Source organism: Anolis sagrei, chromosome 2, assembly GCF_037176765.1.
Source record: "Anolis sagrei isolate rAnoSag1 chromosome 2, rAnoSag1.mat, whole genome shotgun sequence".
NCBI classification, from domain to species: Eukaryota; Metazoa; Chordata; class Lepidosauria; order Squamata; family Dactyloidae; genus Anolis; species Anolis sagrei.
Window position 1 is genome coordinate 179519545 of NC_090022.1, and position 26744 is coordinate 179546288.

The 26744-nt window shown below is 41.0% G+C and overlaps 1 protein-coding gene across 2 annotated transcripts in view; it reads right to left on the minus strand.

Moving 5' to 3' along the window:
• TEX2 (testis expressed 2) overlaps window positions 1-26744 on the minus strand; it is a 98531-nt gene that overhangs the window by 33138 nt on the left and 38649 nt on the right. For both annotated transcript variants that reach the window (XM_060763111.2, XM_060763110.2), the window contains exon 2: window positions 8481-10108. In XM_060763111.2, coding sequence (XP_060619094.2) covers window positions 8481-10082 — 1602 coding nt within the window. In that variant the 5' untranslated portion in view covers window positions 10083-10108. The remainder of the gene's footprint in view (window positions 1-8480; window positions 10109-26744) is intronic.

The following is a 26744-nucleotide window of genomic DNA, read 5'->3' on the forward strand; positions in this document are numbered from 1 at the left end:
TTGGTGTAAAACAAATTAAGCATAGTGTTTGATGGCATGGGATAAGTAGATGTTGCTCACTCCTGTACTAAGTAATACAAGACTGATGATGGAGGAGTGACAGAAGGCGGCGGGGGGTGGGGGGGTGGGGGGGGGCTGAGATGATTAATTTGCCCCAAAACTATAAGAATCTGGAACATGCAAAAGGCAGGTAAACAACACACTGGGATTCTTGCTTGCTTAATCCTGAATATAAATTAGAGCACAAGAACAACTGGAGGAAAGCGAGATTTCTCCTCCATCTCAGGAATTGTCTGACAAAACAGTGAAAGACAAACATCCGGGAACCTAGCTCTAGTTATTTTCTTCCCCTTATCTCATTTTCAGGATACAACCGTGAATGGCATACTTTCCTTACACTGGGAAACGATAATTCTGACATTTCTAAAAGCTGAGGTAGGTAATAACTGGTCTTCCAGCATCTCTCTGGACTGGAACTCCTACCTGTTTAGCTAAAGGTCTAAAGTTACAGATCTAATGGTATTTGGGGACCCATGTTCTTCCCTGCTAAATTTTCTTTTCAGCTATGCTACAAAGCAAAGCGCAGCAACACACTGTTGTACAGACTGAGCCACATACATGCAAGGATTGCATCTGTGATATTCAAAGAACTGATGACTGCTGCACAAAATCATGGGGACTGCTCACTTTGCAAAAGTTCATGTCTCTATCTAACTATAGTTGGGAGAAAGCCAGTCCCTGGATGTATGAGTTCTTCCATAAACCGGAATAACCTGTCTATTGCAAGGATAGCAGAAGTGCAATACAAAGACAAAATACTTCACAACAGACAAGGTTCAATAAAAGTAGACCCAAAACGTCAGTGTGGCAGGCAGTCTGAATATTGCCCTAAAATTCCAGTAGATACCAAGGTTCAAATCCTGGCTAAGCCATGGAAAACCCATCACACTTTTTCAGTGTGAGACGAATACAATGGTAAACCCCCTCCAACATAATCTTGCTAAGAGATAACTACGATAGGGTCACCATAAATGGAATAAGACTGAAGATACATAACAACAGACAGCCAGATATAGCAGGAAATGAAATGAGTAGATGGTGTATATTTTGCTAAAACCTACTTCATTTGATACAGCTATACCCAAATACAATTCATGCCAGGTTCCAGCTGCTCTGTCCCTCTTTTTCTTTCCAGTTTTCCTGGCCTTTCTTTCCCTTTAACTGGATAATGGAATTAGAAGAGCCCCATGCTGTTCTACTGATTCATTTCACACCTGATGGTTCAGGTTTTATGGTTAGAATAACAGGATTAAGTTCTGCCAGCTTGACCACACTAGAACTCCATTTCACTCCTTTGTTTACTTCACCAGCAGGGGAAAACAGCACCTCCATTTCATTTCATAGGTGCATTTCATACCGATGTTTTAATCAGTACCCAATGTGGAGTCAGGTATGTGGAGGGGGTAAGGGGATGTGCGGGAGGGAAATCAGACCCTTTCAGGGCACCAAACTCAGTTCTTTACTTACTAATCTCTCAAAGAACAAAGGGACATTTTTCTGTTTTCTCTGCATTATTAATGACGAATTTGTGAACAATGCTAGCTTGCACCGAGATCACTCCACAACCACTTATATAAATGCGCACTTCTTTTGTCAGGTGTGTCTAGGCTAGCAAAGAAAAGATTAAGGAGATAGACACATAAGAACAGCTTTCATAAACAAAGGGTTAGCATGCTAAAAATGGAGCAGATCTGTTCTCTGCTGCTCCAATGCGAAGGGCTAGGAGCAATGAGTGGAAATAACAAGGAACAAGGTTTTGGGAAAATTTAAAGAAAAGTGTCTTTGATACAGTGGAATATAATACAAGGCTATTCCTTGCTGGAGATATTTAAGGAAAGGCATTCTGTTGCATTCAGCTTTGTACACTGAACAAGAGGTTCGAATAATTGGCTTCTAACTCTATGTCTGAAACTGAAACTCTGGGTTGAAAATTGCTGGAGGAAACATTAACAACCTTAGATATGCAGATGACACCACTTTGATGGCCGAAAGCGAGGAGGAGCTGAGGAGCCTTCTAATCAAGGTGAAAGAAAAAAGTGCAAAAGCTGGGTTGCAGTTAAACATTAAAAAAACCAAGATTATGGCAACAAGAATGATTGACAACTGGGAAATAGAGGGGGGAAACGTGGAGGCAGTGGCAGACTTTGTATTTCTAGGTGCAAATATTACTGCAGACGCAGACTGCAGCCAGGAAAACAGGAGACACTTATTTCTTGGGAGGAGAGAAATGACAAATCTTGATAAAATAGTGAAGGGTAGAGACATCACACTGGCAACAAAGATCCACATAGTTAAAGCAATGGTATTCCCCGTAGTAACCTACGGATGTGAGAGCTGGACCATAGGGAAGGCTGAGCGAAAGAAGATAGATGCTTTTGAACTGTGGTGCTGGAGGAAACTTCTGAGAGTGCCTTGGACAGCGAGAAGATCCAACCAGTCCATACTTCAAGAAAGCCTGACTGCTCATTGGAGGGAAGAATAGTAGAGGCCAAGATGAAGAACTTTGGCCACATCATGAGAAGAAAGGAAAGCTTAGAGAAGACAATTATACTGGGGAAAATGGAAGGAAAAAGGAAGAGGGGCAGACCAAGGGCAAGATGGATGGATGGTATCCTTGAAGTGACTGGATTGACCTTGAAGGAGCTGGGGGTGGTGACGGCTGACAGGGAGCTCTGGCGTGCACTGCTCCATGAAATCACGAAGAGTCGGAAACGACTGAACGAATGAACAACAACAAACTCTATGGCTAAAAATCTTCCTTTTTAATGAAATTTGTGAAACCAGAAGTTTGTGGCAAACTCTTCCTGAGTCATGAATCTGAATTGTTCCCCTTGGTTCTGAGTACAGAAACTATTGGAACAGCAGGAAGACTAAGCTAGAAGACTAAGCATTTCCTCCAATGTATCTTGATTTGGAGGAGTGTTCAAAGATGTAAATCAGCCCAGAATCTAATGGAAAACCACACACTCCAGGCAGGAGTCTGTAACGTTTGCTAGCCATTCTCCAAGAAAACCCCATCCCAATATGTATTAAGGAAAAATTGTGTGAGGAGCAAGCTGACTAAAACACTGCTGGGTGGAGTCACCCGAGCTTCTCCATCCTGCAACCATCAAGGAAGGTCCCCACTAATAGTTTCATTCAGGTTTAAGGCTGTGTATTGCTCATACAAGGTAAAAAGCAGCTCCCTGCACCTGTAGTACATAATCATGGCGAAGAAGGTTTAAGTCTGTTTGACAAGTCATTTGAAGAACCAATGGTAGTCTCTGATAGGTCCCTTTAAAGGGGATGATAGGGATTATTTCAGTAGTTTGGATTGTGCCCTCTTCTCCTTTCCTACAGAAGAAATATCTGGGAAGGTGACTGTTTTCAAACAGAGCAACCACCATACTTGAGTGGCACAAGGTGTTCTGAGAACATGCACAATTAGAGCAAATTAGACGTGGTAGGGAACAGTAAAGAACCCTATGTAGAGGCTGGCTGTTTATCTGAACTGACTCATTGCTTATCCAATGTAAGTCTAAAATGCTGTTTCAGGTATAATGTGAAGTTCACATTCCACAACTCTCAGGAGGTTTTACCCACTTTAGACTTGAAGAAGGCTGACTTCAGTAAACTTAGTGTGGCCCCATAGTCAGGAAGACTAAGAGAGAAAGAAGTTCACAGATTAAATTCTCTACTGGAAAATGAGAGGCCTGAAGTTGTGATGTAAACAGTTTAATTTTTAGTACTATTGTGTTTCTCTGAGGTTTCAAGCCAGCATAAATGTGAAGGTTGTACTGGTCCTATTGGTAAGTATTCTGTCCTAATGTGGGCGGAATGCTATCCATGGATACTCAAATATATGAATCATTCTGAGTGACACATGCACCCCTGATAAATCTACTCAAGGAGATAGCAAGCACATTATGCAAATCCAAACAAGATAATAAGTGACAGACATCTCACAACATATATCCAACATTAAATGTAATCTAAGCTCCAAAACGAGCCACAGGAGATTTATTTTCATATCTGTCCTCTTCGGGTGAACAGAAGGTAGCAGCCAAATCTCAATATGCAAAGGTTCACATAAAGAAGTTATACAGTCTAAAATACCTGAAAGGTTTCGCATTGCCTTTTGTCCTACATTTCTAGCTCTTGGCCATAATGCCTGGGGCTTACAAAAGCTATAGTCTTAAGCATCTGGAAGGCATCTGGTTGTCTACTCCTGTTATTAAGTGTAGGTCTTGCAGATTAGGTCTGAGACCTATTTTCTCCAGCATCCTGTTCCTCACAAGAAACCACCAAATGCCTGTAACCAAAGTCCATCGAAGGGATTTGGAAACACACAATGTTTTTGGGAACCTTTATAATATTAGAGATTCTGCATATATGAGGCACAGAAAAAAAACAAATAAAGGATCAATAACACATTATGAGGAGGAATAGTCTCATTACTTGAAGCAAGGGACAAAACAGAGCCCCATTCCTTATACCAAGACGAGGCAACTATGGTCTACTAGTTATTTTTGGCTTATCCTGAGGAGTTATGGGATTTGCATCCCAAAAACTTCTGAAAGGATAGCAGTTTCTGTCATTGCCTACCCAGAAGCTAGCCAGACTGTCAGCTGATCATTGCATCAAAACTGAAGAAACTGGAGAAAGGGGAGTTACCTGTTAGAACGTGTCTAGAGAAGGGAGACCAAAATGATCAAAGGTTTGGAAACCCTATGAGGAGTGACTTATGTTTAAATATTTGAAATGTCATATTGAGGAAGGGGCAAGTTTTTTCCCCCGCTCTGTAGACTAGAATAGAGAGCAATGGATTCCACCTAGACATTAGGAAGAACCGCCTGGTGATAACAGTTATTCAGCAGTGGAATATGCTGCCACCTCGGAGTATGGTGGAGCCTCCTTCTCTGGAGGTTTTTATGCAAAAGCTGGATAGTCATCTGTGGACAGTGCTTTGTGTTTTTCCTGCATGGCAAAGAGGTTAGACTGGATGGCCCTTATGCTGGATGGCCCTTGAGGTCTCCTCTATGATTCTAGAGCACCAGACTAACACAAGAGAGTCAGGGGAAGCCACATGGCAGTGTTGTTTTCCAAAATCTTGCCACTACTTCTGCCAACATAAGGCAGTGCCTAGCTCTACCTAACAGCAAGGCAGATCCTGTTAAATGCCTGGTCTTTTCTCCTTACAGTGGCAAGATGTCTGGCAAAAATCTGTTCATAAAACCTAAAGCAATTATCCAAGCATGATGATATCCCCTATGGTTAATATACATCAGACCCATCAATAATACCAACCATTATTTTAAAAGCTATGCTTCTCAAATGCTGTTAAGGAGAAAAATCTGTGCCCCCCACATTTTGTATGGCAATTGCAGCACATTTAAGCTGCCACCCTTATCACGTAAGCATATGGCAAACTGAACAATGCTCTACATTGTGCGATTGCCAGATATTGCTGCTGCAAGAAACAGTCTTAAAAATCAAATCCCAGGCAGCGCTAAAAAAATTCCTCTGACACACACAAAAAAACATTAAGCCTGTTCATAAGTTAAGAACCCGAGCATTTCAGTTCAGTATACAAAATAAGCTCATTCCTTTGCCTGCACAATCCTTGAGCAGTACTGCGTTAAAAAGTACAGTATTTATGGAAGGGGCGTTTTAGCACATTCTTTTACGAGGGGAAATTCATCCTACCACTACGAATGTGTGGGATATCACTAAAGTCCACACAGTCCCTGACTCTATAAGTTTACTATTAAATTTTACTTGATGTTGTTGGACTTCAATATTCAACACAAACCTTTCATTGTCTCTTAACTTAATCTCTTTCCTGCTGTCTTCCAAACATTTCTATGCCATTATTGTTGGAGATCTGGAAACAGATACTTTAGAAGTCCATTTTACTTTGCAGCACATATCTAAGTTGTTAAGAGGCTTATCATTTTTCCATTCAATATGCAACATCCTGTTTATTCATACAGAGAAGTGCAGTTGGTATATAAATTTGTAACAAAGAAAGGAACACTGAAAAACATCTTTGGAATGAAGCCCTGAAATATATCCTTAGAAGGCAAATGATTCTATTAAAAATTGCAAATTGAGAAAAGAGACACCGGTTGTGAAGAAAACAATTGGAAAAGTTACCCTTCCAAAGTAATTACTGCAGTTATAATATCATGTCTCCTTTCTCCAGTTACAGCTGAGATTTTTAAAAACTCTTGAGAGAAACTCCAGAACATGGCCATATAGCCCGGAAAAACCTACAACAACCCAGTGATCCCGGCCATGAAAGCCTTCGACAATACATTGAAACTCAAATGGCTGCTTTTAGTTATTTTTTTAAATAAAAATGAATGTGAAAAGCTTTGATACAAACAACATACTCTTCATCGCCTCCCCAGCACCAAGAACACAGTATGAAACAACAAAAGAAGGTACAGCATGAATCAGTGGTTGCACCTTGTAACATTCCCCTTCAGCATTTCAGTCTCCCATAACTACGAAATATAACAATTACAATTACTGTACAGTAACACAAGAAAAGGAGTTGTGGTACACCTTGTACTTCTAAGGTGTACTTACTCCTAAGTTATGCCTTCTTTATTGGAAAGAGAGGATTAGATATAAGGAACCTGTTGCTCCCAGGCTCTGGCAGAGACAATAGCCCAAACAATATCCTAAGACAGTCCTTTCTTTTCTTTTCTTTTCTTTTTTTTTTGAGACTGTCTTCATTCAGATGAATACAAAGTGGACTTTGCAAATATTAAGCTGTAACCTTCAAATCTGTTTGGCTTGACCTGACATTCTCTTTCTGTCCTGATCTGCAGGACAGAAGGAGACAGGAAAACATCAGAAGTCACAAAAAGGAGAAGGGAAATTGGAACGAACTGATACTCACTACTCTATGGAGCTTATCATGGCAGAGGGACAGGTCTGCAAGCCATGGTAAACAAACCACAGGTAGAGGAACCATGGTTTGGCTTAGCTGTCCCTGCTCATAATGGGTGTGATTATGTGTTGCGCACTTACACCCTCTCCATAAAAAATAAACTAAGGTTCTCCCCAGCTTTGTTGTGTTGGATGAACCAGCTCAGTGAGTGCATGAAGACCAATACAGGTGGAGTTAGGGATTGAAAAGAGAAGCAGTTTATGATAAGCACTGCTCTGTGGAAAAGCACTAGAGGAGAAAAGGTCACAAGCAGGAAGATGGCTGATAAACAATCAGCAGGAATACTACTGATAAGTCTTCCTACAAAGAAAACTACAAGGAGAACTTAGATATACAGAAACAGCAAGATCATACTGAAAGTATGTCAACATGAAATGCAAGGTTCTCCTCTCCCTTTCTTTTGACCATCTGTGCAACACATGTATTCCAATTATGCTGTAAGAAGGTTCAGTCAGACATTTAAGACAAACTTTACCAGGGGAGCTTCTCCTGTTCCATTTAAAACCCCAAACATTCAATTTCCATTTAATTCATCATATTTGGTCTGGTGTTGAACCAACACACAGTCTTTCAGCTTGTTGAGTTCACTGATTTTCAGAAGGATGTGGACATGTTCTGTTTTATAAATTTATTGTAGAATTGACGCTTTTTCCCTTGTTCCCCAATGTCAGAGGAACTTAGTCATAACAGAGAATGAATGTCAGACACAGGGGAGTACTCTTCCAGAAAATATATTGGTGGAAATGGGAGATTCCTCAAATGATTGTATTTTTAAACTATCAGTACCAGTTACTGAGGTGAACAAGCTATTGTCATCATGTCCTGCTTATGACTTCTGATGAGCACCTGGATGTTGAAGTACAGAGACCTTTGGATTGATCTAGTATTCTTACCCGAAGTGATATTCTTCATTTCTCATATCTTAATTCTAATACATGTGCTAAAACTGCTGAATTACTTCAGTCAGTTACAACCAACTTGAGGGGTGGATTCACAGTCTCATTTCTCTAGCATCAGACACAGAAGAAGACTTCCAGATTTTGCTGGATTTAGCACAACCAAGTGCAGAGGAATGCTGGGAGCAGCAATCTAACCACATTTGGAGGATTGCATGATTCTCACAATTGGAGTAAATCAATTACATGCCCACCTTATTCACCTTCTCAATTAGTTCCCATGATAAATATACAACTGGAGTAAATCAATTACCTGCCCACCTTATTCACCTTCTCAATTAGTTCCCATGATAAATATACAAAAAACTCTGTGGGAGAAGAACAATTAACTCAACATACGCTGATTGGCGATCGAATCAACTGATGAAACCAATTATCATGAATCAATTGTTATTGAAATTGGCACCAGCCAGCAACTGAGCATTAGATTCATTGCCCTTGCACATACAGACAAGCAGCATAACACCCAAATATGGCTTGAAGCATCGGTGAATGTGCTTTTCAAAAGCAAAGCAACTACTTACCTTCAATATCTCAGGTTCTCTAATGTCCAGAGGTTCTGTATGCAGTTGCTTGTTCCAACGTGTATGTAGCCTGCTATACCTGGCACTTGGTGTAAAAAGCCAAATTGCACAGATAGCAATCATAAACCCAATGGCAACTCCCAAGAAGAGTCCGCTGAAGTAAACAGGTAGGGGGAGTATAAGATAAGCATAGATCAGCATTGTGAGAAAGTACAATGTCTTCATTGGAAGTTTAGGCGGTTGCACATGAAATTCAATGTCACCTTCGCTGCTGAAAGGTGCAGGGCTTTCCTCAGGCACCTCCAACTTCAACAAATCTTCGCAATGTTTCTCGGCTTTGTCATCCTCTATCAAACAGAAATCCTCAGAATACAGTTCACAGAACTCCTCATCTTCTTTGCTTGCCAAGGCAGACAAAGAACATCTTTCAAGTACCAGTGACCCCTTTAAATTGGCATCCTTTGTGCTTAATGATGGGGAACTTCTACTTTCAGCCTCTTTTGCATGCTCTTCGGCTATCTGGGGTTGTTTAGTACTCTTATTTATACTGGAGTCACTTCCGTAGAAGTCCCCCTCAGAGTCACATTCTTCTTCCTTAATGCTATAATTGTTATTGCTTTCCAAATGGCCGTTCAAGCTGGAAAGATTTGACAGTTCTGAAGCACTTGAAGATAAGGCTTTGGGCCTGTGGCTACTGCTCTCATCGCCCATTATTTTACTTAGGAGCTGAAAAGGCTCATAAATCACTTCTGAAAGGCGCCTTTTTGTGTCTTCAATTTTGGCCTCCATTTCGGGTACTTTAAAAAAGGAACGGGTATCTGAAGGAGATGTTAGGGGGGAAGAGGGAGCGGTTTTGGAATCGCCACCTGTGCTCCGAGGCTGAGTGAACTGCTTGAACAAGTGCAAGTTCAGTTTAGAGTCAGGTGGTTTGTATGACACGGTTTCAGACTCCTGTTTAGAAGTGTCTGTGGACAGAGACTTCACCAGGGATTTCATTAATTGCCTATGTCTTGTGGGTGGAGTGGGCTCTTTTGGTTCAATGTCTGTTGAAAGGGACTTAACTAAAGTCATGAAAGGCTTTGAGCTAGTAACAGAGGAGGGTGTGCTAGATGTGACAAGCGACTTGGAAGGAGAGGTCAATGGAGAAGACGACAGGGTGGTTCTCGGTTCTGAAGGCAAAGCCCCACCTGAGGAGGCAGAGGCATTACACGAAGGTGAGGAGGGTGACATAGCTGATGGCACCGCTGCGCTGAAGACTTGGGGCTCCAGCGGCTTTACAGTTGGCATGGTTGTGGGAGATGAGGTGAGCAGAGATGCAGCCATTTTAAGCGAGGTAGTGGAACCAGAAGAGTCATGGTCACCAAGATCAAAGCAGAGGTCCTCCTTAGCTTCCAGTGCTGTTACAATGCTTTGGTCATCCAGTGTCTCAGGGGGCGACTCCTTGAACTCTTCTTCCTCCTCCTCTTCCTCCTTCCCAAACGCCGAGAAATGAATGGTGATGGTTTCTCGGGAAACAGATCGCTGAACCTGAACTTTTGGTGCTGGCTGCTTTGAAGACATTTCCCCAGTTTTCTCTGCATGGCTACTGTTCAGGCTTGTCATTGCAGGTCACAGAGATGTGCCAGGGTCTGTAAGGAAAAAGCCAAACATAGATTAGAGTGAGTAAGACAGAGGTTGGGCTCACCAACATCCTGGGCCTGACTTCAATGTACAGAGGAGAAGGGGAAGTAGCAGGAATAAGTCCCAGACATCAAGCACTTGCCTCATCTGTAGCATCCTAAGATTGACTTCTGTGTACACAGGATAGGGGAATGCTGTGTCATGAAACCTGGGAGCTGTGCACACTTCTTTCTGTTTGAAGCATGCCAGGCACCACTGCTATTAGAAGAGCGGAAATGCTGCAGCGGAAGCAGGAAAAAGATGTGCCTGGCACCCAGGCCTTGCCACCACAGCCTCTGCTACTGGTGGCTATTTTTCCCAAATCAGTTTAAGTCCACAATCAGTTAAATCCAGAGACCACAAGCTTGCAAATCTCAATGTATTGTCTGCTATCAAACAAACACCACTTTTCCCAGCTACATCACCACCACTAAAGCCTAAATCCATAATACTTAATATTTCTAACATTGAACCATTTTGGGGGACTAAAATGATGAGAACAGACATGGTACATGCAATAAATGAATGTGAAGTTCTTGCTCAAAATGTGTATTTAGCTCAAAGCTCCATTTCACACAGCTTGAAGTAGATCTCTGCATTACGACCTTTGCCCATTCAGGACTTTCAACCAAGAAGAGATGGGGCAAAAAAAAAAAAAAACCCCACATAGGTAGGGTTTGAATAACTCCCTGGTCTATTCTGCAGAGGTACTTAAAGCATTTCCAGACAAATAACAATACTATCATGAACCAGGTTAGCTCATTATAAACAGTGAGAACTGTATGGGGTGTGATTTGCTTTCTGAAATGGTTCGTCAGGTTAGTCATCAATGACAACTAATGTGAAGGTAAAATGCACCTCTTGCCATTGCCAGCAACCAATTAAGGTTATTAATGGGCAGGACTGGGATTTAATAAAGTAGAGCTATTTAGTCCCTTTCCAAGTGAACATTCAACTCTAAAAAAGAATGACTCAGAGGTGTATTGATGTATTCTATATAGTTTGTCTATTCATAAAATATTTCTGCACGCAATTAAGACCACAGATCACATACCAAGCCTAAAGCAAGTTGCAGACAACTGTGTGCTTTCCATGAGGACAGACTTATTTCAGGATGCTGATCACATTAGGAAAGAGAATTTCATCTATCATCTATCTCCCCCCTCCTTTTTTTAAGAGAAGGGTGTATAAAAAGAGACGGTGCAATAATGTTCCATGGAAATGAAGTGTGTATAAGTATGAGAACCAACGGAAACTAAATGTAAGCAAGATGTTGTAATGTTGAAACAATATTTAAAAGGAAAGGGTATTTCAAATCATGTTGCAGCACAAAAGGTTTTTCATGGCAATTGCATAACTGGTATCTAGTGAGTGACAGTATCTTTTCTTAACTGATGAACCCAGGAAAGCATAAAGAGTAAAATGCAAATGTAAAATACTTGGTCAAAACAAAATATCTACATGCCAAGCATTCTGTTTTCCTAGCAGTCAACTAGGGACCGCACAGCAAGTCCACAAGCAGGACAGTGACAGCAGAGAAGCTATCACTATGGGAGTAAAGTATTCTCTAAAGGCCTCATCCACTCTTTCCTCTCTTAGCTTTTCAAGATCAGGTATAATGAGTACGTTCTCTGACTACCAAGAAAATTACAGCTCTTGGCACATGCCTTTAACTCAGTGGTTCCTAACCTTTGGTCCTCCAGTTGTTTTGGAATTCAACTCCTAGAAAGACCAGCCAGTTTACTAGCTGTTAGGAACTATGGGAGCTGAAGTCCAAAACACCAGGAGGACCAAAGGTTGGGAGGCACTCTTTAACTCATAGGTGCCAAACCTATGGCCCTCCAGATGTTTGGGTCTCCAACTCTCAGAAGCCTTGGACAGCTTGTCCAATGGCTAGAAATTCTGGGAACTTAAGTCCAAAACACCAGGAGGACCAAAGGTTGGGAGGCACTCTTTAACTCATAGGTGCCAAACCAAGGCACTCTCCAAAGTTCTGAGAGTGCCTTGGACTGCGAGAAGATCCAACCAGTCCATCCTCCAGGAAATAAAGCCCGACTGCTCACTGGAGGGAAGGATACTAGAGACAAAGTTGAAGTACTTTGGCCACATCATGAGGAGACAGCAAAGCCTAGAGAAGACAATTATGCTGGGGAAAGTGGAAGGCAAAAGGAAGAGGGGCCGACCAAGGGCAAGATGGATGGATGGCATCCTTGAAGTGACTGGACAGACCTAGAAGGAGCTGGGGGTGGTGACGGCTGACAGGGAGCTCTGGCGTGGGCTGGTCCATGAGGTCACGAAGAGTCGGAGACGACTGAACGAATGAACAACAACAAGTCCAAAACATCTGGAGGGCCACAAGTTGGTACCACTGCACTCCTGTCCAGCAGGCAAACAATCCTAAATGTGACATTGTGAAACGTCAAACTAGACAGCACCCACAGCCTGTATCTCTTCTTTTTCTTGGGATCATTTACTTGGAGACTTAAGAGTATATGCACTATGAAGGGAAGACTCGCTCATGCTCAAATGAAATCTGTCCCACTTTTATAGCTTCCTGCATCTGTAAGACAGTTGATTAAATGAAGTCTTTTTTAAACAAAATGAAACCACAAATGCGTATGAAGGAAAGAGACAGAGAAGCCAGCTACTTTGTTGCACCAAACTTCAGCAACTAGAAAACTACATCAGTTGAACCCCTAATAATTGTGGGTTTTTTAAAAAAAAAATCAATGCAAGGAGTGTCCTATGGTAGAAAACAAAGGGAAAGCTGTTATTAGAACCTCTCTTCAAATGTGAAGGTCTGACTAATGATGAATATGACTCAGCTGAAAAACAAAAGGCTAATCTTTTAAAATTGGACTGAGATCATGACCGAACTGGTAACTTAAAGGCTTTGCTGCAAGTAACTAAAACTTCAATTGTAAGTTGAGAGACAATCTGTGTTCATAAATGTGTTTTCACTGGCTTCATCTGCTCCCTAGTCATCTCCCATGTACAGCTTACACAGTGAGGATTTTGAAATTCCTTTTCAAGATGAGGATTTAGTCAAAATTCCTAGCCAGGGTTTGCTTCAGTCAGTGGAGGCTGGTTGAGAGTTCCTAGAACTGCAAATTTCTTCAGGGTGTTCTCTCCTAGAATTTAGCTCACATACTTGGAGTTCTTAAAAGGATTACGGTGGTAAGATTTAGCTACTTTTGCTATATCTGTGTTTTAGCTCCAACTGATGGTTAATATATTAAATTACATGATGACAGATGAGGCAGATAAAGAAATAACTTAGCATTCACTTTCTCACTCAGGAGCTTATCTCCCTGTCTGCAGAGGATACATTCCTGAAGTTATTGTGGAAACAGGAAACATAGATAATAGTGAACCTTGTGGAAGTTACCACAGTTACCTAGGAGTACCTCAAAAATTCCCCGAGAGGTATCCTCTTTAGGAATTTTCTTGGTTCTCCAGGGCAACTCTATAGTAACTTCAGATGCAAGAAATTCAGAAAATGGCTGGGAAGACCTAGAAAATTCCCAAAGATGACATCTTTTGTCAGATACAGGTGGGTGAAACTGCAGGTACTGATTCACAGCTACTAATACTTGACACTTTGTTACAGTGGCTGAAACATCATCAGCAGAGGACCTTACTCTTGTACTCTATGTTGCTTCCCATCCCAAGAATATTATTATTTGTATTATAAATTGCAGAATTCTTCAGCTAGCACTGGCAGTTTTAGGCATTCTAGTCCAAAAACCAAACATTCCCAAACTCTCTGTCCCATTGGTCCCCAAACTAAGGCCAGCGGGCCAGATGCAACCCTCCAAAGTCACTGTAAACAACTTTTTTTTGTTGTGTCAGGAGCAACCTGAGAAATTGCAAGTCGCTTCTGGTGTGAGAGAATTGGCCGTCTGCAAGGACGTTGCCCAGGGGACGCCCAGATGATTTGATGTTTTATCATCCTTGTGGGAGGCTTCTCTCATGTACCCGCATGAGGAGCTGGAGCTGATAGAGGGAGCTCATCCGCCTCTCCCCGGATTTGAACCTGCGACCTGTCGGTCTTCAGTCCTGCCGGCACAGGGGTTTAAGCCACTGCGCCACCGGGGGCTCCATTATAAACAACTTGAAGACACACAACAACAATAATCCTAATTAAAATGCCGCTTTGAATCTCCTTGTGGAGAGAAAAAGTGAGGTATAAATAAATAATAATAATAATTGACTGTCTTATCAGTCAAAAGTGTTGAAATACTGGTTAATTGATGTTGGTTAAATTGTTCTTCATTTTAAATATTGTTTTGTTCTTTCGGGTTTTTTAGTTTTAGTTTTTTTGTTTGTTTTTTTGCACTACAAATAAGATATGTGTAGTGTGCATAGGGATTTTTTTTCAGACTATATTCTGGCAGTCTGAGGGACCATGAGCTGGCCCTTAGCTTAAAAAGATTTGGGACACCTGCTCTATCTTTTCCCTGATGCCCTCCCTTTCTTGAGGTGCAACTGTCAGGGTGACATATCAAGATGCGAGTCATATCTGCTTACTACTGAAGACAGAACAGCGAATCCTTGGCCTAACTCAGCAGAGCTCCTCACACAGGAAAGAACTGCATTAGAGAATGCAAATGCAGCCTTTTCACAAAACCTGTGGGGTGGGGGACAGACTTGAGAACTCCACCACACGCATCCCCAAGGAAATTCAACAGCAGTACTACTATGTGGGTGGATGGGAAGTGTAGACAAACCTGCTTCCAACCTATAATTAGCCCGACATACATTATCTGCTGCTGCACATGGGTTTTAAGTCTGACAGACGGCTTGCAGGTTCTATTACGGGCCATTAGTACAGTGTCGATACCCTATATATGAGGATCACATGACCTCACAATAGATTAAGCCATAAAGGTAAGGAAATTCTTCCTGCTCCTACCAGAAAACCAGTAAAGATGTTCAAGAAGTGCAGTCCTTTTGCAATAGTTTAGATAAAGTAATAAAGCATTGCCTGGGGGGAAATTGTGGGGAGGGAGCAAACCCGAAATTACATTCGATTGTCAAGACAACAGATTTGTCACCTTAGTAACTACATTATTTTCAGGAGCAGTGAGTGGTGCCATAATCAAACTGTCAAAAGCAGAATTTATAAGAACTCCTTAAGCATAGCATTAATCTAGAAAACTATCTTTACACTCCCACCCCCCAAAAAACCCAAACCAAGCAAAGGCGCTGTTGTCTAATCAGGGTGCTCCCCAGGATACGACTGACCCATTCTTTACTCTAAATCAATACAAAACACCTGGTGACAATATTTTTATGTTTTCTATTTAACCACACAAACATTAACGAATCTGAGCTAATCATCATCTCACCAGCTGCTGACAGGCATCATGAAAATCATAGCGGGCCTCTTCTGGTGGAAAACAGACTTCAGGCTATTTTTGTAAATCATTTCTATATTATATACTCATCATATTATATGCTGAGCCTTGAAATATTTTACTATTTGGAATCGAGATTTTTTTTTTACAGATCTAACTTTAAAAAAGCACAACAGGAGTGCCACATTATTGCATTCCTATCCAGTAAAACAGAGGATGTAATTAGGGCAAGTTAACATTAACCAAAACAGTAGGATATCCTGGAACACAGTATGAATACATCCTGGATATTGAAGTAAATGTAGAATATCAACACTGAAGACCAAGTGCTAGTCTGAAAACACATGCTGAAGTTCAAAGCAACTTCTATACCCAGCAAGTTGAAAGCATAAATTTTAAACTCATGCCATGTGTCTTGGTTTCTGTCTTGTGTGATTAATGTGTATTTTACAGAAATGTTTTGATCAGTATCTTTTATGAACTGAATTTTAATGCGTATATGTAGATTTTTATATAGTATTGTCGAAGGCTTTCATGGCCGGAATCACTGGGTTATTGTAGGTTTTTTGGGCTATATGGCCAGCCCGAAAAACGAAAAACCGATACTTTTTACATAGTATTTATGTGTTTTAACTGTGCTATAGGAGCCCCCAGTGGCGCAGTGGGTTAAATCCCTGTGCCGGCAGGACTGAAGACCGACAGGTTGCAGGTTCAAATCCGGGGAGAGACGGATGAGCTCCCTCTATCAGCTCCAGCTCCTCATGCGGGGACATGAGAGAAGCCTCCCATAAGGATGATAAAACATCAAATCATCTGGGCGTCCCCTGGGCAACGTCCTTGCAGATGGCCAATTCTCTCACACCAGAAGCGACTTGCAGTTTCTCAAGTCGGTCCTGACACGACAAAAGAAAAACCTGTGCTGTGACCCACCTCAAGCCATGGGGAGGGGGGCAGGGTAAGAAATAAAATTATTATTATTATTATTATTATTATTATTAGATCAGAAAATTTAATCCCCCAGTTCTCAAAACTGTTTTTTTAAAAATACAACAGAGCTATTATTTACTATAAATAAGAAGCAAACAGTATCAATTAGGACAATAATACAGGCGCAATGGCCAACTCTTCCAAAGAAAGTATGATCTTAGCTAAAATTCTTTCTTTGTTGATACTACATTTCTATAGATACCAGAGAGTAATATTCATCAAATTGATTAGAATTTATTTCAAAGTAGGAGAACCAGCATGGTGTAGTACAGTGGTTCCCAAACTTATTTGGCCTACCGCCCCCTTTCCAGAAAAAATATTACTCAGCGCCCCCTGGAAATTATTATTTTTTATTTTAATAGCAATTAAACAGAAAGACCAGAGTGAAGATTGTGCATGCAAGCTTCTTCTTTTATGCTGAAAACATTTACAATAAATGCTTTGCCTTCATAAAAATAGGTGTAATTCATTAATGTACAGTCCATTTTAGCTTGCATCTATATCTATTGGATTCAGTATTAAATTAAGACCTTCCTGTTCACACTGATCTGCTACAGATCCTACATCAATACAACTCTGGCCTAGCCATCAGCAGCCTTTTTCTCCCACATACATTCCAGAATGACAAGCAGAAAAGAAGATGTTATTCCTTCTCCCTTTCCTCTCCAAAATGCATTACTTCAGCCTATTTCTCAGTATGTCAAAAATATGAGTGAGCTCAGGGCACTGTTTTGATCACATATGCTATGCAACGCAAAGAAAAAATAATGCATTTTTCCCTGGAAAAAGCAAACAAATGCTACTGTGACAGCCTTTTCCCTTTGTCAGTCCATCCCTTCGTTTGAGCAATACAAAGTACCTTAAATATGACGTCCAATCATTTCACCAGTGATGGAGCTGAAAACAAATAATACCCAAGCACATCACAGGGACAGTGCACAGCTCTGATGGGACACAAACTGCCTGCAAAGCAGTTCCACACAACTCTGCATCCCAACAGAAAAACCCAGCAAAGACTGACCCTGTACCTTCAATAAAGAACCAAAGCACTGTTATTGATCAGTGTAATTGAGACTGAGAAGACAATGATGCTGGGGGAAATGGAAGGAAAAAGGAAGAGGGGCCGACCAAGGGCAAGATGGATGGATGGCATCCTTGACGTGACTGGATTGACCTTGAAGGAACTGGGGGTGGTGATTGCCGACAGAGAGCTCTGGCATGGACTGGTCCATGAGGTCACAAAGAGTTGGAAATGACTGAACGAATGGACAACAACAAATTGAGACTGAAAGAACTAAAAAAAAAGAGACCCGGATTCTGTTGCTATTTCTTATTACAGAAGATCTGCTGGATCAATGGCACTTGCCAATGTGTTGACATACCACTCAGCTGATTCAATGGGTTCGCTCTACTTTGGGCTAACCAACAAGATTCAAGCCAAAATTTATTGATAATCATGAATAAAATGAAGGGTGGGGGTAGGAAGATGAGATGAAAATTATTAAGTTAAAAATGGGTGAGGTGTCTGAGGGCTACATCCATCTGTATACTGACCTCCTTCTTCGCGTGCTCTAAGATGTTTTGATTTTTCCAGCCTTAGCTTAACACACAAAGCCCCTGTTTATTTATTAACATAATTTTTAAATATCCCAGCATTTTATCCCAAATAGAGCATAACAACATTGGGCAAATTGTGGATGGCAAACTCATCATTCCTCACTACTGGTTATGTTAGATAGGGCTGATGGGAGTTGAGGTCCAACAGCACCTGGAAGACCACAGCTTACTCATTCCTAATGTAGGAAAGCAAGCAAAACCTACTACCAAAGTGGAAGAGGCAACCCCATGATTATGACAGATGTAATACGTTATCTAAAAGAGAGGAGAGACTCATGCAGCCTTCCCATATTGGTGGACCACAACACCTAGCATTCCTAAACACTGGCGAGGTGCTATTGTGAATGACCACAATATTTTCAATCTAGAACCTTCTACAGCCTGGTGCATTTCACATGAGGTAGACTATACCCTCACTCATTATGCTAATTGGGGATGATGCAAATTCTAGTCCAGTATACTTAGAAGGCATCTGGTTGAGACAGAGTGGGCTGGAGGGTTTATTTCTCAAAAATAGAACTGGTATTACAAAATTTTCAATAAAGATTTCTAAAATCAACATAAATATATATACTCGTACAGACTGGTTTGGGGCACACCACTCAATGCAATAATGAGAAGGATAACATAAAGTTTGTATTTCAATGACACAAGCCTTGCAAACCACTAAAGCAATGGTTCCCAACCTGTAGTCCATGGACCACCAGTGGTCCGCAAGAACTAAAATAAGGTCTGCGGCCTCACTGTTACTACACCGTTGCAATGAGAGCGACTGGTCTCACAAAGCCCTCTTATACTGCCGAAGATTATTAAATATGATTTTCTGTGGGTGAGCAGATGGCGACTACTGAATGGCATATATTCTGTATCATAAACTAGATCTGATGTGGTCTATCCAATGAAATTTTCTAAATCAGCACCCCAAATAACCAAACTGAATCTAAAGTTGACCAAAAACGGATTCATAATCCTTTTTGTACTAATGTTGGAGAGTGGTCCCTAGTCAAAGTGGTCCATGCTCAAACAAAGGTTGGGAATCACTGCACTAGAGTGTTGGTTCCACACCAGGAGAAAGGTGGAGCAGCAGTCCAGTAGTATTTGGAGTTATGTCTTACAAATGGAGCCATTTGTTTTCTCAGTTATGTCTTACAAATGGAGCCATTTGTTTCCTCAATCCTTTCCATTTGAAATTTCAACTGCATGGAGAGAAAAAAGCAGTTACCACCCATAAATAATCTTGTAAAATATCTCCCAGAGAATGAAAAATAAATGAGAGCAGCTTCAATATTAAATGCCTTCCTTCCAAGTTTTTTGTTGTTTATATACTAGCCATTACAATGGGGAGCACAGGCCAGGCAAGTAGAATCACAACTTTACAGCCTAAGTCCCACCAACAGAGGTCTCGCTGTTTTGAAAAGGAAGCTGGCATAAAGGATATTTGCAACACACAATGGGACATTATAAAAACGGAACTGCCTTTTCAGACATTAGCCCTTTTGATCCACTTTGGAAACCAAAGGGAACACTGCAGTGATAATGCACTTTGTATTATCCTTCAGCATTTTGGTTCTCCAACTGCAGAGCATTTAGACAATTTTAGACTTATAAGAGCTGACAATTGAAACGATTTTCCAGCCCTTGGGTGTATGTCCAACATTTTTATTTTCACACAATATTTTGACTAGTATGAAATCGACTGCTCAGACACATCCTTTGCACCAGTTACTCCCAACAGATACTTGTAGTTTTGGCTGTCTAGTTTTCAGAACATTCAGTGCTAATATGTAGTGCTAATTACTTTAAAAACAAATGAGAACTCCTTTTAATGGACTAAATGGAAAAATATTGAGGCATACTTAACGTGATTTAAGCAGAGAAATGAAATGCAGAAGAGTGTGTTTGTATATCAAAACATTGCATCACTGATGCGACATCTCTTTTATGGTATGTAATTGCCCAAAGCTCTCTGTCTTCAGATGAACTCAAAAGAATGCTGAGGAATCACCAAAGTATAGAACTGGAAGGGGATCAATGGTCATCTACCGCAAACTCCAGGCACTGAAGGAAATCCAAAGAACCAGCTTACATCACAGGGTTGCCTTGAAGCTGACTCTCAAGGTATAACTAATGTAATATGTAGAAGCAGGATGGCCGACAGGAACCATACTGATATGGCCATGATATAGAAAACTTGTAACATAAGCTTTAAAGTACCTGCAAAATCTGTGCAAACACCTCCAATCTGATGATATAAAAAGATTAAATAGTCTGGGACCTCAACACTTGAAGGAACTCCTTTTTCTATCTCAACCTGCTCAAGACTTGAAGTTGGTGTGGGGTCCTCTTTGTCCCATGATACACATCCAAAAAGTCAAGAGAATCACAGATAGAGACAGGAAAGATGTCTCAAAATTTGAGATGTCTTAGCTGAAACTGGCTATATCTATTTACATTCAACGTCTGTTCTATCTTTTCCTACTACTAATATTGTTATTATTTTAACCTCCCCCAATAATGAGATTCAAGTGGACTTCTGAATAATTAAAAGATTAAAAACTATACAAAACACATGGGAAATGCATTAAAATATGAATATTTAAAACAATTAATATGTCTCTTTCTCTCCCCTTCAGTATTCTCCAACACTAGTACAACTCCGAATACAAGATCCATGAGGTGGGATTTCCCTCTACCATCACTCTTAGGGTGCTTTACTATTCCTGTAGACCTGCAGGCAACAACTATCACACAGTTTTTCTGACAGCAGCTTCTCCTGTCCTCACAGGCTAGAGTTGTAAAACCCTTTCAAATCCAAGTGACATAATTTTGGAGTTTTCCACAATGTATATCCCTTATTTATTATTTTATCTGTTCCTAGATAATATTTAAAACAATGGTTAAGTGCATAGCCAAGACAGCATTTCACCAGCATGACTTCTGTACCCTTCTGCTAGTGGGTCTGCAAAGCTTTTCTTGGTTCCTCTGTTCCAACATTTTCATGAACATTTTTCATTAGGCTCCTTGCTCCTCCATTTTTTCTGGAGAATAGGCTGCTAGGAGCAAAACAAACTGTCATCCCCAATTCTAAAGGAACCTTAAACCACCAATATTCCCTTTTAAAGGAATATCACCCTTAAACCACACTAATGCTATACAATCAGTCCTCCATATTTGCTTGGATTAGGGTCTCAGGACCCCTGGGAAAGTGAGAAAACAGTGAAAAAAGAGTTTTTTAACCTTAGCGAACAAGTATCTATGAATCTCTACGTTCTCCAGCACAACTTTATGGTTATCGCTTCTGAGGTTGACCATAGAACCACCCTGGAATGAATAGATAAAGCATGTTAATTATATCTATGAATAATCAAATCTGCAAATGTTAAATCTGTGTGTAGTGTAAAATAAACCACCTGTAGTTCATGTTTTTGGGGCTGAAAAGTCGCAGGTTTGAATCTGAGGATTGAAAACATGCAAATGTGAGTAGATCAATAGGTACCGTTCCGGCGGGAAGGTAACGGTGCTCCATGCAGTCATGCCGACCACATGACCTTGGAGGTGTCTACGGACAACGCTGGCTCTTCAGCTTCGAAATGGAGATGAGCACCACACCCCAGAGTCGGACATGGATGGACTTAATGTCAGGGGAAAACCTTTACCTTTACCTAGGTTCATGTTTGATCAGCCCGGGCGCTGTCTTGTCAGAGAAAGAAAATATGCCACGCAGGTGAACAGTAACGAACAAGTAGTTTACTCTTGGTAAATTCAGAACAACATATGTACAATGTGATCAGTTGCACTAACTCACATTATGTCCGTTTATGAGAGATTTAAAATGCTCTTTCTTTGTCCATGTGGATAAACTCCTTCAGCAGCTCTTGAAACAAGAGCACACACCAAACTTCAATAGCACTCCAACCATAGCTCAAGCCTGAACAAAAATGTACCAGTAACCAAAAGTCCCAGGCTAAGCCATCTCCCCGGGTGTGGCCCGACCAATCAGCTTCATGCATCATATTTTACAGTTGACATACACACATTAACTGATCTGCATGCTGCAACAAAATCCACACATTTGGTTGGCCTATTGTACCGGATCAGTTATACTGTGGATAGTAATAGGGCCTCTCAAAGCCCTCTGCAAAGACTTCAAATTTAGCTACAGAGGCAAAAAAATCCACACCATAGAAACAGGCTTAAATAAAAATATTAGATATCAGTGAAGGCAGAACACTGAATAAATACACTTAATTTTATGAGGAATAACACATTATCTTCAATTCTAAGATGCCATAGATTGTAAGGCGCACACTAATTTTAGTACCAACAATAGAACAAAGCTTTATATTTATTTTTAAAAGGTGAGTCTAAGATGCACATCACTTTTTGAGATGTTTATAGGGGGAAAAGTATGTCTTAGAATGGAAGAAATCAGGTAATTTCTAAGTGCCAAACCTGGCATTAGCATAGGGACAGAAAATCAAAGGGAAGAACAAAATCAAGCCGGCAGAGAAGGGCATTTATGGGACACCCAACGAAGAGACCAGTTGGCTCTTATCACTTGTCTTCTTTGTTAGAGGCACAATGTAATAGGTTTCCTTAGAGAACTGCGTGTCTTCTGGACCTTTCACCTTAAATACTGGCACCTCTTCCTGCCCCAAGTACAAGGCAGGTGGCACCTTTCCATGCCACAGATAAAGTCTCTACTTAATAGTCATTATTCATCAATCTGAAGACAATGTGACTGATGAGCACAGCATATCCAAAGAGCTCTGTGCCCAGGGGTAGATGCTTTTCCAAAAGAAAGACTTCCACTGTTTCCTCCATGTGGCATAGGAGCACATGCACATAATATAGAATAAATAGCATATAAGTCAGCACAATTCTTTAAAAATGGGGAGGGGTTCTTTTCTGAAGTTGTGAAGCAAAATGATTCAACCTCTGAAGTATCTGGCACCTTAACAGGTAGACAAGCCTATGGCTTTAAATTTACCTCCTACTACTTAGGGCTTCCTATGATTCATTTGTGTTAAAGCTGTCACAAGCACAAGGAGCATTCTCAGCCCACATGGTTTTGCAACTCCTCCGTTTGGTGTGTTTTAAATGAAGTCAGCTGCAGATGCTGGCAGGGCTTCAGAAGACCAGTTCTAGCTACAGCAAGCCCTGCAAACTCTGCAGGGAACAATGTGGGTAAAATTCCTGGGGCCAACCTGTCCCATGAGTCCAACCATATAGAATCTGGCAAAAATAGAGGTCAGGTTGTAAACATGCTGGGACGAGAGGGTGGCTGCTGAGAAATTGCAGCATGGATAAATTGCAGCATTACCAGATTGTAATTATCAGAGCGCAAGAACATATTCACATTTTATATTTTAATACTCAGCCATAAAATGATGATAAAGTTTGGGAGTTGTAATCCAACAACATGTGGTTCTTACCCCAGGTTCAAATGTGCTTGAATATTCAATAGTTCACAAACAATAGTACTATTCACTATTCAGACCTCACAACCTCTGAGGATGCTTGCCATACATGCAGGCGAAACGTCGGGAGAGAATGCCTCTAGAATAGTCTTTCTCAACCTGGGGGTCGGGACCCCTGGGGGGGTTCACGAGGGGGTGTCAGAGGGGTCGCTAAAGGCCATCAGAAAACACAGTATTTTCTGTTGGTCATGAGGGTTCTGTGTGAGACGTTTGGCCCAATTCTATCATTGGTGAGATTCAGAAAGCTCTTTGATTGTAGGTGAACTATAAATCCCAGCAACTATAACTCCCAAATGTTAAGGTCTGTTTTCCTCAAACTCCACCAGTGTTCACATTTGGGCATATTGAGTATTTGTGCCAAGTATGGTCCAGATCTATTATTGTTTGAGTCCACAGTGCTCTCTGGATGTAGGTGAACTTCAACTCCAAAACTCCAAGGTCAATGTCCACCAAACCCTTCCAGTATTTTCAGTTTGTCATGCGAGTTCTGTGTGCCAAGTTTGGCTCAATTCCATCATTGGTGGAGTTCAGAATGCTCTTTGATTGTGGGTGAACTATAAATCCCAGCAACTATAACTCCCAAATGTCAAGGTCTGTTTTCCTCAAACTCCACCAGTGTTCACATTTGGGCATATTGAGTATTTGTGCCAAGTTTGGTCCAGATCTATTATTGTTTGAGTCCACAGTGCTCTCTGGATGTAGGTGAACTTCAACTCCAAAACTCCAAGGTCAATGTCCACCAAACCCTTCCAGTATTTTCAGTTTGTCATGGGAGTTCTGTGTGCCAAGTTTGGCTCAATTCCATCATTGGTGGAGTTCAGAATGCTCTTTGATTGTGGGTGAACTATAAATCCCAGCAACCACAACTCCCAAATGGCAAAATCAACCCCTCTTCCAACCCCATCAATATTCATATTTGGGCTTATCGGGTATTTGTGCCAAATTTGGTCCAGTGAATGAAAATCCATCCTGCATATCAGATATTTACATTATGATTCATAACAGTAGCAAAATTACAGTTATGAAGTTGCAATGAAAAAAAAATATGGTTGGGGGTCACCACCACATGAGGAACTGTATTAAGGGGTCACAGCATTAGGAAGGTTGAGAAACACTGCTCTAGAACATGGCCATATAGCCCAAAAAACCTACAACAACCCAGTGATTCCAGCCATAAAAGCCTTAGACAATAAATAGTACTATTCATATATTTCCTGGGCACTTTTTGTATTATATGTGTGAAGTGGTCTTTAGTTCATACATTGCTCAAAGTTTTAAGTTTCCATCATGTCAAGCCTTTAGAGCACTGTTTTTCAAACTGTACTCCTCAGGTGTTTTGGAGCTCCCAGAAATCCCAGCCAGTTTACTAGCTGTTGGGAATTTTGGAAGCTGAAGTTCAAAACAGATGGAGGAACACAGTTTGAGAAGCACTGCTTTAGAGGTTAAAGCATACACTACACCAGCTCTGTGATCATGGCTCCCCCCTTTGTTACTGCGTGCTAATCTGAATCAAAAGTGGGCCACTTAAACTTTTTTGTTCCAGATACCTAATAAACTATACTTCCCACAATAATATCTGTAATGATTAATTTTCCTCTGATTACTCAGCTAGGCTGAAGTCATTTTTGGCATATGATTGCCACCTTACTAAAATAGAATAAGAGCTGTAATGCAAGAAAACAGTGCCAGCTTTGCTTCACAAGTAATTAAAAGTACACATTTATTTAATTTCTGAAACCAGGGAAGACGACTTAAACCTTTCAGACAAAAGGCACACATGTAGATAAACCACTTTTCCAGATTTCCCATGTTGAAAAACCAGTTTGACCTATGAATGGTTCTAATGAATAAGTTCTGTCTTTCTCCACTCTTTTTGATGTTAGAGGAGCCCCCAGTGGCGCAGTGGGTTAAACTGCTGAGCTGCTGAACTTGCTGACCAAAAGGTTGGTGGTTCAAGTCTGGAGAGCAGGGTGAGTTCCCACTGTTAGTCCCAGCTTTTGCCAACCTAGCAGTACGAAAACATGCAAATGTGAGTAGATCAATTGGTACCACTCTAGCGGGAAGGTAATGGCGCTCCATGCAGTCATGCTGGCCACATGGCCTTGGAGGTGTCTACGGACAACACCAGCTCTTCAGCTTAGAAATGGAAATGAGCACCAACCCCCAGAGTCAGACACAACTGGACTTAGTGTCAGGGGAAAACCTTTACCTATTGATGTTAGAAATGTGCTTTTTAAATACACTGTGTATTTATTTTAAATATTTCCTTCGCCTCTTCTGCCTGAAGGTCTCTCCGAACAATCAACAAAGATCTACAATACAATAGTGCTTGTTCTGGGACTTTTCATCTAAAGGTAACACCAAATAAAGGAGGTGGGATGAGGAGCTGGATTTGATGACAATTCAGCTCGTAATATCAAAACAACATGACACAAAGGGCTGACATTTACCCTGCCCTCAGCAATGGATGTCATTCCTTGTATGGTGAGCCTGTCTCCCACTGTGAAGCTATTAAAACTCACAAGGCTTTTACAGGAGCCATGGTGGTGCAATGGGTTGAACCCTTATGCTGACTGAACTGCCCCAGCTTCCAATGCAGGGACATGAGAGAAGCCTCCCACAGGATGGTAACACATCCGGGCATCCCCTGAACAATATCCTTGCAGACCGTCAATTCTCTCACACCAGAAGTGACTTGCAGTATATACTCAATTTGTTTCTGACATGGAAAAAACAAAACAAAACAAAAACAGGTATATAACCTGTATAATCCAAGATGTCTGGCTTTTGTCAACTAAGAGACAACATGAAGCAATGAAGCAGCACTGAAGTTAGATAGGCGTCTTCAGTCACCCTTGGACTTTTCCACCTTGGGAGTTGATTAGGCCTTAGTATCTGGTGATATTGCCATGGGACTGATTCCATCTCAATCTGCACAGACACAAACAAATTATAACAATCTGAAAAAAGGCTTCGAAATCTCTCCAGTAGACACTGTTCCAGTTTTAAATGAAACATAATGGTTTTGTGGGGTGAAAGACAGAAGAACCCTAAGTCAGACCAATTTAGTACAACATACAAACACAGAGTGGCCAACCAGCTGACTTGGGAAATCCCCAAAACAGACAAGAGCACACTATTGCTTTTGTTCCCCAGCATCT